The 15,768-nt window shown below is 45.1% G+C and overlaps 1 protein-coding gene across 1 annotated transcript in view; it reads right to left on the bottom strand.

The window, feature by feature from the left end:
- The window catches only part of RAB28 (RAB28, member RAS oncogene family), a 671,449-nt gene that overhangs the window by 43,006 nt on the left and 612,675 nt on the right, over positions 1-15,768 (bottom strand). Inside the window, exon 6 of the mRNA XM_078678464.1 lies at positions 6,193-6,270. Within this exon, the coding sequence (XP_078534590.1) occupies positions 6,193-6,270 (78 nt within the window). The remainder of the gene's footprint in view (positions 1-6,192; positions 6,271-15,768) is intronic.

Genomic DNA, 15,768 nt, shown 5'->3' with positions numbered 1-15,768 from the left:
AATCTCTGCCCTTGACCCTGGAATGTAACTGCTTGTATATTATCTGACACCCAGTCTGGTTGTGACCAAGTGCCCCTTAGGTCTAAGTCCACATATATCACTAGCCCTCCTTTCGCCCTCCCAGATCTGACTTCTTGGGCCGGCCTGAAAAAACATTTATAGCCATCTAATTGGCAGAGGTCAGAATCTCGCGCCCAAGTTTCTTGTAAGGCTATAATATGGAAGCCCCTTATGTATTCTTTCCACTCCTTATTGTTAAGTTTACCCCCCAGGCCTGCTACATTCCAAGACAGTAGGGCTAATCCTGCACTATTAGCTTTTCTTCCCTTTGTGCTGAGCACCTTTAGTCTACAGTCTCTATTTTCTTGGCAATCTGGGGTATTATCATTCTCTTCCCTCTGATTAAGGGGTTCTTCTATCCTCACTGTTTGCCCAGTCCTAGAACTAACAGATCCCGCCTCTGATACAGGACGGAGAAATTCCCCTGAAACAGTGGGTGTTGCAGGCTCTTTATTTGTAGGGGGTAGTCAGTCATTTTCGTCGAGCGACTGCAAAGGGGCAAATCTGTTTCTCCACTGAGAATAATCTCGCGGGGGAAGAGACTGATCAGGGTAGTTTGTAGGTCTGGATCTTTGGGTGTATTGAGGCCTTCCTAGATTCCACATTTCATTGTCAGGATTATTATTGCTCCGTCTCCTTGGGTAAAAGTACCCAAGTGGGAGCGCACAGATTGTACTGGTATGATATCGGTTAGAATTCTTCAGGATGTAATCCACCAGTCTGGTGTCTCTGAAATTTGCTACAATGCAATCCCCCCTTATATCCTTTTGCCTACCTCCAAGCCAGTTAACTCTTCTTACATGGAGTATCTCCCCCTTTTCCCCATTATTTAATGGTCTATGTATGTTCAGCCACTTAGAGATTTTCATTGGAAATGCGATTCTTTGTCAGAGGTCCGGAGTTCCGGAACCCCCACGAATACTATTACAAAGGGACTTGCTTCTGGGGGTAGATTTATAGGCGGGGGGAACTATCTGGGAGATAGAAAGGGTCAAAGTCCATGTGGGAGAGCTAAGGGGACCATTTCTTAGATGGTGGTCTTCCTGGCCCCTATGCATTAACGGTTGTAGGGGAGCTTTCTCAATATTTATAGAGCTCGTCTTATGATTTGATCCCCCTCTCTGCTCTAGATTGGATCCCCCTCTCTGCTCTTGAGAAGCTTTCGGGGCGTCATGTATCTGGGCAATCGCATGTTGGATATTGCTTACACAGTTGTTATTTGTCAATGTATTATTGTTAGTGGCCGCAATGGTGGGTTGGTTAGGGCCAGAAGGGGGTTTCTTAGATATAACTTCTAGTGTCTTACTTTGTTTGGTCAGTTCACTCGCTATTTTGTCCACCCTACTTATGATGGGTTTCAACTGAGCAATTATGAAACTTTCCAAGTGTTTTTTAAGATCTCCTAAAATTTCCTCAATCCAACCCGGTGGATTTGTAAATGTGTGTGCCCTCTCCTCTATCAGGATGACCTCTTGGCTATTTTTATTTTTAGCTCGAACAACTCCTGTTAGTGGCTTATTTTGTCTCGGTTGTCCCTTAGTCCTCCCCCGTCGTTTTGGTGTTCTCTGGGGGGTTGGTTCGCTATGCCCTGAGGTTTCTACCCCCGAGGAAAGAGGGGGTTGGGCACAGGGAACAGCCTCTGTTAGGTTATTTGGAGAAGCTGCGCTCCCAATCATATTTGGGCTGTCTGCTAAAGTGAGATCTGGGGACAGTATTGAGGTAGCTACTATAGGGTTGGGTGAAGCGGATAAGCTTCTTTCCATGCGTTCTATTTCCCCGGAAACCTACTTCAACATCAAATCGATAGCGGTGGGTTTTTTCACTTTATTCGGGGGTAGATCGTTTATTTCAGCCAGGGTTTGTTTAGGGGTTACAACTTGGCGAACTTTGCTCATAGCCGAACGTGTTTTAGGGTGATTGGCCATAATGTGTAAGATTGAGGGCTAACTCTTCTCCTCTTCTCCACCCCAGGGGGCTGACCAGATGATCCTTTTATTGGATGACTAAATGACACGGTACTCTTTATATCTGTTTAACTTGAACCCCTGTCCCCCCTCTTGCTAGGGCAACAACAGGATAACACAAAATCAATTAAAGTATTGCAATCAGGCGGCCTGCCCAAGTCAAGATAGACAATACCTGTCACGGAAAGTCCAAACCAAGGGGGGGGCCCGTCCCTGGTCGTCCCCGGACGGCCACAGACGGCCCCGCCCTTGTCCCGGGCTTCTCCCGGCGCGTGCCTGCGCGCGTCCCGCGGGACGAGGGACTGGCGTTGCCTTTATGCGCCTCCTGGCGCTGCTGAGGGCGTCACTGGTGGTGGGAGGGGCCCCGGCGGAGCCAAGCCCAGCCGGGAAACAGGCAGAGCAAGGCCCGGCCCTTTGCTGGTGGTGCTGCGGCGGAGCTGAGCCCGGCCGTGAAGAGTACAGGTACCGTTTGTGTCCCCCAACAGGTCTTGGCCCTGGCGCTGCCTTTATGCGCCTCCTGGCGCTGCTGAGGGCGTCACTGGTGGTGGGAGGGGCCCCGGCGGAGCCAAGCCCGGCCGGGAAACAGGCGGAGCAAGGCCCGGCCCTTTGCTGGTGGTGCTGCGGCGGAGCTGAGCCCGGCCGTGAAGAGTACAGGTACCGTTTGTGTCCCCCAACAGGTCTTGGCCCTGGCGCTGCCTTTATGCGCCTCCTGGCGCTGCTGAGGGCGTCATTGGTGGTGGGAGGGGCCCCGGCGGAGCCAAGCCCGGCCGGGAAACAGGTGGAGCAAGGCCCGGCCCTTTGCTGGTGGTGCTGCGGCGCTGCGGCGGAGCTGAGCCCGGCCGTGAAGAGTACAGGTACCGTTTGTGTCTTTGATTTAATCTTAATATACTGACAGATATCCCTAAAGGAGAGTGCTACGTGGAATTTAGTAACCTCAATACCTGATAACTGATTGCAGTTCAAAGTGATACCCTTTTGGAGAACTATGTTCCAGCTATCTTTTAATCAGGTCATGAATTGGTTGGAAGATGCCTCTGTTGTCTCCCTGGATGACTTTGCTAGCTTTGGATCTACTTGGGAGAACCAGATGATGCATCCAGTTGTCAAGTCATGTGCAGTAAGCTTGCCAATCAGCGCCTGTAAGGGTCATATGCCCAATAAGTAGGCAGCCATAATATACAGCTTCTCCAATTTAAAATTGAAGCTACTGTGGATTTGAGGTTTAACACACCCTGAATAAATTGGGAGCCTGAAAGGGAATTACAGGGCAATTGTAAAAGGATATGATGTGTTGTGGCAAACAAGACAAACGGACTCCCAAAAACCAGCCACATCAAATGATACCTTTACACAGTCAGAAGGCGTTTAACATTCTAAAGGAAGCCTTGTGTTAACAGCCCCAGTACTGACTTTATTGTGCTGACGAATGTGTTACACCGTACTATATAATTACTTTTATTTCTGTTTAATGAGAACAGGTAAGCCTGATTGGTACATTCATAGTCATACCTTTGCTACAGATAGAATGATATTGGTCCAAAAATGAAAGGAAGGTTCTTGTAGTAGTTTGGAGATTAAAGAAGATGAGGGGATGCAGGTCGGAACCACAAACGCGAGGTGTTTCATGTAAATCCAATCAAAACTGTTGAGGTGGTTGATTTCCTTACACTGGCTAGATTACACTAAATCATTGTAGTAGACCGCCAAAGTTATTCCACCCAATTGAGAAGAGCTTTGATGGAACTGGTTAATTTTTTAACCAGGCTAAGCTAGCAGGGCCCATGTCAGAAATATAATTTACAAAGCACATTTCCTGCCTTTTTCACTTTTAACATCTGGACTTTTTTACCTCTGTTGTGGACGAAGAACTGCTTATCAAGCTTTGGCTATATATGCTTTTCTAAAATGCTGTGCCTTTCCTCTCCCAGTTTAGGGCTGCCTTCCAAGGCCATTTGTAAGGCAACTGTCTAAATGCAGGCCACCCTAACCCGTTGCATTTGGGTCAGTCATGGAGTTGTGTAACATGATATGTTTCACTACAATTTGAAATGAATGCCATGGTTTAGCATTTATATATTGTAAATCCTCCATTAGTATTGCAACACTTTTAGTAGACCAACTACTACTTTTCCAGGTTTCCATAAGACGTCTGGAGCATGAATATATGTGCTAAGATACATTGTAAGTAGGGTGAAGCAATGTGTCTTTGGCGGATGGGTGTGTGGTTTAGAGTTTGGACTCGGAGGATGGGTTAGTTCATCACAAACATGAAATCTCTCTCATCCGCCTTACTGCAAGTTTCATAGTATATAATGCACTTGTATAAAGATGAATTCGATAGCTATCACATTTGTGATGGAGTAACCCGTCCACCAAACTTTAAACCAGGGCCTTAGTGAGTTGTGGGTATGAAGTATGATGACAGAGAGCTGTACCATTGTCCTTTACATATTTTCTTGTTAGTTACATATCTCTGTTGCCCGGTGGATGTGCATGTGTGCATTAGGCAGCTTGCAGAAGCATGTGCTGTTGAGTAATGTGATAACCAGGTAAGTGCATATTTGCATATTTGGACAATGATGAATGCACGACCAATGTTCCATCATTCTGGGTTCAGTTTCAGGAATGGTGCGTGACACAAATATTGTCATTCTGAAATGAGTAAAACTGAACTTATTGATATATTGATGCTGTGCCAGTCATGCATTCAGCATTCTGTGTATTGAGTACCGTAGAGTGTTAATAGGTATCTGATTGTGTATGTGTGCGTTTGAGAATATGCTCATATCCCCTACAGTGATTTAGCTCGGCTTTGTTGGATGTGTGTGCGATGTTCTCTCTAAGGTGTGCTGACGAAGCACAACATAGCATATCATTCTATGTTGCATATCTATTTCTACTGTATAATGTTGAGGGTTTAATCATTGAGATAATTAAGCTCTCAGTTATGAGATGTAGTTGCAGCTTGAAAAATTCCTATTTCCCTGCCTGAAAAAAGGGAGGACAGGTAGAATCGTATGTGCTAGCATCTGTGTCGAAGTCCACTGCTATGGTTGTATTGGAGTGGTGGTCCCTCCATCATAACCTGCAGCCCAATATGAACTGGAGGCACCCCGACCCTCATAGATACTGTGGGCAGATGTTTACCAGATTGGTACGGTCAGGATCAGTTAGTAACCTGGGACCATGGGAATCCGTGGTGCTATTTAGTCAGTGCTCTTTTTTTAAACTTTATTTTCAGTTATTTAATTGTCCCAAATAGGACCAGGACGTATGCACTTAATAAACAACTCACAGTCACAATATATCACTGGAGATCGCACATAGAGGGTCATCTTGTACATCAGTTTTGTCCATGATTTACACAGTATAGTGAGCACGACAGGAAAAAGACAGACCACACAGAGCAGACACTCATAATTCAAAGATATCCAACAGCCTCCCAGGGGTCACATTGGACTTACCTTACCCTGCAGCACAAACTAGTACATTATGCCAGCATCTCATGGGCCATCACCGTTATTTACTGTAACCAAACCTTTCGCATAACACCCTACAACCCTCTAAGCTAAGTATACCATCTACGGCTTTTGGGTCTCATCTGACCGTTTTCAGGCAGATTGCGTCCACTGTTGTTGGGTTAGTATTTTTAGTGGCAATCTGTATGTACCATAATATAAATTGCTCATTATGTGCCAGGCAGTTTTAGCTATATTTCAATGAACAAGTTATAGATTTAAAAGATATTATGTAAGTGACAAAGGCCACCATGATTGTGTCATGTGCCCTGACATGATGGATTTCTCCACAATTCAAATATGCTGTTTATAGTTATTTCAGTAGAATCTGGATCTAGACTCAAAAAATACATGTTCATTGGTTATTGGATATTACTATAGCTGATAATCTTTTTTAAAACCTTTAGGGTTTATTTGTGTCTGATAATATTTTTGTTTACATGGCATGCTTTTATAAATTACTTTGATAAATTCATTATTAAATATCCGAAATATGCATCTAAATCAAAGAAAAATATATATGCAAATACGGCGAGGGAAGGCAAAAGTACAATTTGCATTGGGGATGGAGGGGTCAACGTTTCAGTTACTTTACATTACAAAAACAAGTAACACATTTTAGAAAATTTTGCACAAGCGAAGATTATCACCTGTGATTGTTCGATTTCTGCTTTGTTTAGTTTGATTCCAAGAATATCAGCTGCCACTCTCTGAAAACATAAAAAGACCTGCAAAAATAAAGTCCACACAATTACAATTCAATATTTTTCAGTAATTGTCAAAATTATTTTAAAAAACTGACACATTAACTAGTGATGTCTAGAAGGAAGCCTGCCCTATAAAGCTTTCAATAGCTGAGTTTTAAAATATTCATTTAAATGAGACAGTATCATGTAGAACTGTGTAGATACTTTGCAGTAGTGTGCAAAGATTTTATGTTTTCCATATTTTTGCAGATCGAGAGATTCACAGTTGCACAGTTTGCTGTTTTTCCTGACTACTGCTACACAATTGTAACTCAAAGTCAACCCCGTTAAGACCGAAAGCAATGCCGCCTTCTTCTCTGCATGTTTACCTTTGCAGAATTTTTCTATGCACAATGGCTAAGGTATGCAGCATTTATCTCTACAGTTTTACCTTTTGTGACGAAATTTATCATGAAGTCAAGATTTGCAAGCGAAGGTTGGAGATAAAACTATTCAACTTCATCAACTTGCAAAGTTGTCCGCAGAACTTTGAAAAAGGTTGCAAAAAAGCTTCACAACCTCGCACATCGGTATTTTTTCAATGTTTATAAAGTATTCAAGACTAACATAAAAACTAAAATCTAGGTTCATGGTTAATCTATTACAACACTGATGAACATGTAAGGCAACACAAGTATGCCAACACTGCACTATTAAGTTTGAGGTTACACTTGACCTCCAACATAAATAGATGAAAACAGATTTAAGGTCACAAATTAAGCAAGGCATATACTGGTCTTTTATCATACAGCAGTATATTTATCATGGTCTTTTGTGTTTCATCTTTCTTTTTACTTCTCGTTACTTCTCGTTACCACTCACCTAAAGAATAGACAAAACTGTAGCGAGGCTGCATGCTATGGATTTGCTCAATTCATTCAAAACCACAATTTAGGTATTTTTGGGGTCTACGATAACTGCTTTTTACACAATATATTTATAAGTTTCAATCACATAACAGTGCAAAACATCGCTGACTTGGTGTATTACAATAAAATGGGACAAGAAGAAATGGGAGGCAGGGGTTAAAGGAGAGAAGAGCCAAGTGGGGGTGGGCGAGTACTAATGGGGAGGCGGAGCGTCCAACATTTTTCCGGGGCCAGGGCCACTGGAATCATGTTCAGAGGAACGAAGCATTTGGTAGTACCGGCTCTTTCTCATCACATCATGAACTTGCTGTTACATTCTGCAACCCCCAATCTAAGTTTTTATCTGAGTCTTTTTCGGCTTCCATTAAAAAAATAAAATTGTGTATGAAATTGCTCAATAATGCAGTCACATTCTCCATTGTGGGTATATATCAGACCCTCGGCTGCTATAGGCTCAGCAGATGGGAGGCTAGCCATTTCCACTAACTGGCTCGGGTTGGTCTACCTACTAAAATTAACTGTGTAATGAGTTGCCACATAGGAGAGAATGCAGTGGAAGCCTATCTTCTCCCGGATAGCCCAGAAGAAGCAACACTGGATTAAGGGAGAGAGCGAGTCGGTGTCAAGAGGCAAGCAATATGTTTTCACTTGTATTAATTAAAAAAAAAACAGCAGTTCCTCATCAGACTAACAAAGTAGCAAGTTTCCCATGATGCACAGGGGAAAACATGTAGCCCATAGCAATCAATAGGAATCATCGCATTGGAATGAATGCCCTTCCTCTTATGCCCCATCCTCTTTATCTGTTGTTCCTTCATCAAGATAATTGTTTCCTTCAGTTTCAGTCATTATAATGTCTTGTTTTAGAAGTTCATTTATTTATTTGGAGAGTTTCATAAAGCGAAAACATGACCCAAGACTAAACAATAACACATTCTATAAACATACATTATCAAGTAACAGCAAAAACAAAACTAAATGGCCTGGTCAGAGAAAACCATAACCCATTCCATAACCCATTTCATAACGTATATTATAGCTCAGCACGGAAGCAAAGTCTACAACAAAAGGTTTGTTGTCCATGACTGCACTATCGAGGTGCAAGGTAGGCTAATGGTAGCTGTGACTCATCGGCAGTGTGTCAGATACTTCTGGCATTGCATCGGACCATAGCTAAGGAACAAATCTGTTTCACTATATCCTTTTCACCTCTTTCTTGAGGATTCTGGTTGACAGATTTGTTCAACTTTCCGACAGGAGAGAGTTCCGAATTCTCTGAGCAGAACCGTGAGAAAGTTCAAGTGTAGGTCTTCTTTTTTGTGAACTTGGGATGTTCGAGCAGGTATTCAGACAAAATATGACACAATCCAGCTTGAACTAGCAGCGACCAGGGCCGACATCCATGCTGTAAATAACAGGATCACAGCGGTGGAACAGAGGGTCAGCGACATTGAAGACGCTGATCACCACACCAACAAAACCATAGCCACCTTGTCCAAAGCCACGGCAACACTGCTGAAGCAGACAGCAGAGCTCGATGATCGCAACAGGAAAGGCCAAATAAAAATCCTTGGTGTTCCGGAGGGGGAAGAAGACAAAGCTGTATCATGCATGGCCACCATCGAACAACTGATTCCCAAAATCACAAACGTCAAACTTGACCAACCATTTTAACTGGACAAGGCGTATAGGGTCCCAGCATTCAAATCACCAAACAGGCCGGGCCCACGCCCGATCATATGCAAACCCCTACGATCGCAACACACGGAAGTCATCTTCGGGATAGCACGGAAAAACCAGAACATGCAATGGAACGGCCGCAAAATCATCCTAACCCAAGACTACTCCAAGAGTACAGTCGACATAAGAAAGGGATTCCTGGCCCAGCGCGACAAATTAAGAAAGGAAAATATCCTGTTCTCTTTTGTGGGAGCCACCAGGTTCAAAATAACCAACAAGGGAAGATCAATAGTATTTGAAGAACCTAATGAACTTAGCAGATACCTACAGATACCAACACAACAAGACATGGAAACAGCACAACCCGGGATCAAGTAAGAGAAGAGCATCGCCAGAGCCAGGAACAGAATGAGCCTGCTGGTCATAGAGATCAAAGAAGTTAAAGACCTCAACCGGGACTTTCAAGCGCATCTACCTCAAAACAACCACACGCCGCAGAACTATACTAATGCAACATAGCTACCTCAAGCCTGCTGCTGTATATCCTTTTGCCTTAGAAGCGACCACCAGAGGGTCAGCAAGGGAGGACTAAGGACAGAGGGAATAAAGTGGGGGTAGACACCGCTATCTAGAAATGCATAAGTAATGATCACCAATAGGGGATACCCTTATAATCTATCTATGGCCACCCTAGGGGGGGTAGAGGGTCTCCGAACGTGATACTCTCAGGGAGGCGGAACAGGGATCTTGCCGTCTCACGTTCAGCGTGCAAGGAATGGGGGTGGGGAGATGGTGGGAGCGGGGGGAGGGAAGTTGGGAGGAGGGGGAGGAGAAGGTTATTGTCAGTCTGTCTTGTCCGTCTAGTTTGTCTAGTTCATCCAGTCTGTCACACACAAACTCTCTATGTCTCTCGACTACTCTGACACACCGTACTACATTCATCTCCTTTTACATCCTGCTCTCCAACTATCCGCACAAAGCCTAGGATACGGGAGCAAAGACTTACGGGGCGTCATGTCCATCCATAGAGTGGGTTCCTAGAGGGAGGCCTAATTGGACACACGGCTCACTAGCAGAACTAAAGAGCAAGGCTCACAACCCACATTGGGGAGCGCGGAGGAACCGCGACACTTACTCAGCCTAAGTTATGACACACAACAATTATCCCTCATTGGCAACTAACCTGAAGATAGTCTCCCTCAAAGTTAAGGGCCTCAACCACCCCGTTAAGAGGAAGAAGATCCTAGACTATTTAGCCAAGACCAAAGGGGACGTCATACTGCTACAGGAAACCGAAGTATCTCTAGAAGATGCGACTAGAGTCAAGGCAAGATGGTTAGGACAGGTTGCATGCTCACCAGCGACAGGGAAAAACAAGCATTTACAATGCAACAGTCTCGCCTTTGCAAAAGTTAGAGCTATTGGCATTGTAAATGACAAAATGTTCATTTATGTGTTGGTTTTGAAAACAGATAAATAAATGGCATTGTCATTTACAATGCCAATAGCTCAATCTCTCGCAAATGCCACACACAAACACACAGACCCACACCCACACAGAGCCGCCCCACACACACAAAGCCCCCCACACACACAGAGCCACACACACACAGAGCCCCATACACACACACAGAGCCACACACACACACAGAGCCACACACACACACAGAGCCACACACACGCACACACACACACACACACACACACACACATACACACACACACAGAGCCACACACACACAGCCCCCCCCCACACACACAGAGCCCCCCACACACACACACACACAGGCTCTTGCTGTGTGCTTGTGTAGGGGCAGGCTCTTGCTGTATGCTTGTGTAGGGTCAGGCTCTTGCTGTGTGGGTTGCCATTCTCTTGCTGTGTGCTTGTGTAAGGGCAGGCTCTTGGTGTGTGCTTTTGTAGGCTCTTGCTGGGTGCTTGTGTAGGGGCAGGCTCTTGCTGTGTGCTTGTGTAGGCTCTTGCTATGTGCTTGTGTAGGGGCAGGCTCTTGCTGTGTACATTGCCAGGGTGCTTCTTCTGCTGCTGTGTGCAGAGGCTCTGTGCTGACGTGCATCCTGGAGAGGCCGAGATGGTGTGAGGCAGGCTCCGAGTGGTTTTCACGCAGGTGGTGGGGAGGGGGGGGCGGTATGCTCCTCGTACGACCCAGTTGAGCATGGAGAGGCGGTTCCATCAAGGTGGGGGGGTCAATGTGTGAAATGATGGTTGGCCGCGCGCGGGTGCTCAGCGCAGCAATGTACTCAGATTTAAACAGATCGCCAACACAACATGGAGTTATAGTAGTAGCTTTTGCATTTAATATTCTCATAATAAAGTGGATACCTATATTGTCAGCAATACTATTAAGATAACGAGGCCCCTATTCTAAACACAGTGCTTCTACTTGAGCTAAAAAAGGTACTGCGATAGCTTAAGAATTTTCCCTTCAGTATCTTTAAAGGACATTTCAGAGCCTTAAAACAGCACATGGTTTCCATATATGATTATAGGGACAAACTTTTGTAAATACCTATCACTAGTTGAAATTGTTCTGGAGCACATTGGTTGAAAATAGGTTGAAGTATGCGCTGATCATGCCACCCTAACACACAGATTTTGCATGCAAAATATAAACATACATTTTGATCCAAGCAGCCCTTATATATTGCATTCCTGCAACTCACCTACCAACCTGGGTTGAAACTGATTCAAATAGCTCTTTCATAATGATTCTGTACAGAGAGCTAGAATCAGTTACGAACTCTAGCCCAAGGCTAGCATGATAAACATTGAAGGTCCAGGGGCATTCTCATCAGTACTTCTGAACTAAAGTACCATGTTTCTTTCTCTTTGTTTTCTCACAATTCTCCGCTAATTTGCTAACCACTTATCTAAGCAAATCTAAACTGGGTGCTAGTCCTGTTATATTTGAACACTTTAGCAAAGCACCAGACACCCCCGGAACGATGCAGGATTGAAGCTACAATCACAGTGATAGTATGCAGACTTGTTTTTGCTTTTCCTTTCTCTACCACTCATGTTTAACCACCTTGCTGTCGACACTACACAGCTCCCCTTTTTATTTAACTTATCATTAACTTTTTTTACCCGGGGGGAGCTAGAGGACCCACGACGAGATGGCTACGCTTTAGTGCAGCTCCGCCAGACGGAGACTTAATCCGTTAATAATCCAGCTCTCCCTGCTCACATTCTTTGCCAAATCTGCGGGACACAATAACGCTGATCTTCCAGCTCTGCGAAGCGAGTGAATACAGACACCAGTTCTCCCGATTGAAGAGGATGCTCCAGTTTACGGCGAGGGCCAGTGCTCACAAAATGGCGGCCTAACGCTCGTACTGGAACCGGTGCACAGAGTGTGAGGGTAAAGAGCGGCTGTTGCCGACGGCTGGAAGCAGGGTATCGCCCAGCTACCAGGCACGCTCCTAGAGGCGTCTTCGACCGGTGAGAGCGGGGCGGGCGGGCAATCACGGAGGGTGACACTGTATTGCCTGCGCAGTCGCTTCACCACCGGTCTGGAGAGTCACTGTGAACGAAAACAGCTGGAGTATTCGGGACGCTGCGCTGAGCATCGGAGTGAGGCACCGGTGCAAGGAGCAGGGGATGCAACCGAGGGCAGTGGGGGAAGCCTTCTCTGTCTCGGCCGGGGAAGGGGGGAGGAGGAGCCGGCGGAAGGCGAGCACTCACAGAGCCCAGCAGCAGCGGCAGCCAGGGAGCGTATCGGCCAGGAAGAGAGAGCCCGGGAGAGCCCAGGAGAGGAGAGAGGTGAGAAGAGGGGTGGGGGGAGAGGAGGTAAAGAGGATTAGGAAGAGGCTTGAAATAGATAAACACGAAGGAACTAAGCCCCGTCCTTTTCAGACTGGGGGGCGTGTTTTTCTTTCTCCCCTCTTCTCCATTGGCTGGAATGTAAACAACCAGAGTGTTTTTGACTTGTTGTTTACCATTCCAGCCAATGGAGAAGAGGGTAGAACAAACCTAAAAAGCACACCCCCAATCCGAAAAAGAAGAGGCTTAGAGCGAGACAATGACGTAACTGAGACCGCTTCTCCAATGGCTGGCCGCTATTTAGGAGGCCAGCCAATGGAGAAGAGGGGCGTGGTTTACCCTCGCTACTCAGAGTCATTAAATCTCGCCAGCGAGACTGCGCATGTGCGCAGCCTACGCTAGCCGAGACCTAAAGAGGTGTGATTACACTCATAAGCAAGAAATCTAGGATAAGCATAGTAGACCAACAACACAATGCTGAAGGTAGGATACTAGTAACAGTTAAAAAGAGGCAGCAAAACAATCCAAGTTGTGAACCTATACGCCCCAAACACAGATGACACCGCATATTGGGAGGATGTCGCCAAGAGACTGGAAGCGAGTCCACAAAATGACATGACAGTGCTGGCTGGTGTCTTCAATCTGGCACTCAACCACATCCCAGACATACAATCACAGTCGCACAATCTCCCCACAGCCTCACACAACATTTTAAAGAACATATGCAACAGATTTAACTTCAGGGACCCTTGGAGACTACAACACCCAGACACCAGAGATTATACGTTTTACTCCAACCCACACAAGTCCTACAGTAGGATAGACTATATATTAATATCAGGCACTGACACCCACCTAATAGATCACACGGATATAGCGGCTAGGACTATCTCGGACTACTCCTGTATTAGCCTGCAATTGTCGGGCCAACACAACAAACACATCACACACAGGTGGAGGTTTAACAACGCTGTCCTCAACAACCAAGCGGACAGGACGAGAATAGAGCTAGCCATTAACGAATACATAAAACATAATGACACGCTAGACATGGAGCCCACAGTAATGTGGGACGCACTAAAAGCTACAGTCAGAGGTACACTAATCGACATCATGGCAAAACAAAACAAGACAGCGAGATTTTTACCTAGACCAACTAGAATTAGACATCAAAACTAAAGAGGGAACTCATAGCAATGATACAAGGAACGCAAACGCATTAAATGAGCTGACAAAAAAGAAATACGAATATAACAGAATTCTGAGTGGAAGGGCGGGTCTGTGGATTAACAAATACAAACAGATCAACCTATGCAAGGCCAACAAGATAGGGAAAGCACTAGCGGCATACCTGAAATACAAACAGAGACAACATACCTTATTTTCCATCACGGACTCAAACAACAACATGCACACTCAGCACAAAAACATCCTTCGCACGTTCTGTGAGTTTTACCAAGATCTCTATAGAAGTGACGACTCACTAGACCAGAACGGAGCCACCGAGTACCTAAACCGACTAAACCTGCCTAAGATAACTAACGAAGAAGCACTCACACTAGGTAGGGAGATAAGTGCTACTGAAATTGAGATGGCAATCAACTCACTTAAAGATAACAAAGCCCCGGGTCCGCACGGCTATACAGCCTCCTTCTACAAAACCTTCCGGCCTCAACTACTCCCAACCATGAAAAAGGTCTTCAACCACTGCGAGAGGGAGGGCATGGTGTCAAACTCTATGAAGGAAGCAAACATTATAGTTATCCCTGAGGAAGGCAAGGACATGCAATGCCCCCAGAACTACAGACCCATATCTCTCATCAATTTAGATTGCAAAATCTACGCCAAAATACTAGCCACAAGACTCAACGTGATACTCCCAAAACTAATAGGTAACTCACAAGTAGGCTTCCTTAAGACACGTATGTCACATGACAACACAAGACTCCTCTGCCACGTTCTCGAACAGTAAGCCAGTTCTAACAAACCTGTGGTGGCAATCACCCTAGACGCAGAGAAAGCCTTCGACAGAGTGTCCTGGCACTTCCTAGAACAGTGCATGAGGTCATACAACCTGGGAGATAACTATACGCGGAAAGTTTTGCCACTTTACGCAAACCCTATGGCGCAGATAACTATTAACGGGGGTCTCAGAACAATTCACCCTACAACGAGGGACGAGGCAGGGCTGCCCCCTGTCCCCAGCGCTAATCCTGCTGGCCCTCGAACAGTTGATCAGAGACATCCTAGCCAATTGTTGCAGGGTTTCTGTACTCACACAGAACTGTGCACAGAGGAGTGGAACCTCGGCAAATTAGGATGTCCCAAAACTTACCTTAGCAACCAACTCACCCCTTACCGAGCTAGCTACAGTGTCTCATTGGACATATCAAACACCCAATGTTTAGACAAACCAGAACATGAACTTACAGTACCTCAGGGTACGTGGGACTCATGAACACTCTTTGTTATATTATCATTACAAACCAGATCATGGAGTAAAGAAGACACATGTGCATTTGAAATGTTTATTTACTAATGCCGTCTTCTCAGGCGCAGTATCTTTGATAATACAAGTATACTTATTATCAGTAGCAAAATTATCAGCATAGTTACTAAGACATAAAAAGCGAATGGTGACAGCATGTTAACATGCTGTAATGAATAAGAGTTAACAACACTTATATCTCACCCTCCCTAACACATATATTATATTATTATCTAAGAAGGTCTCTTTGGGTTGTTTTAGGGCGGGCCCATACCTTAGTGTCCTAGCATGAAGGAATCACATCAGCATACACCAGCTCTCTCTGCATGTGCACCGCATCAAGTGTGTTAACAATTCTCGTGCAAAGCAATATCAATCCCGCCTCAAGCCCAAGTTGGCAAAGGCTGCACTTGTGTTATGACTATGAAAGCGTGGAGATCAGACCTCATAACAATTCCATATCGTGTTGCTCCTGAAACTTCAGCACTCTCCGTGCAGACATGGTTTATTAAACAAGACTGATATCAGAGCAATAACATATTATTCTCACATACACCACGGCAAACCACTAGGTTGAAAGCTAAGTCAACAATTAAGGGTCGTGTGCAGAAGTTGCAAGAAAGGAAAAATGGCGTTTAAATCTCAAATGTACCTATGCTAACTTA

Source organism: Lissotriton helveticus, chromosome 2_2 (assembly GCF_964261635.1).
Source record: "Lissotriton helveticus chromosome 2_2, aLisHel1.1, whole genome shotgun sequence".
NCBI lineage: Eukaryota > Metazoa > Chordata > Amphibia > Caudata > Salamandridae > Lissotriton > Lissotriton helveticus.
This window is presented reverse-complemented; position numbering and strand designations above follow the sequence as displayed.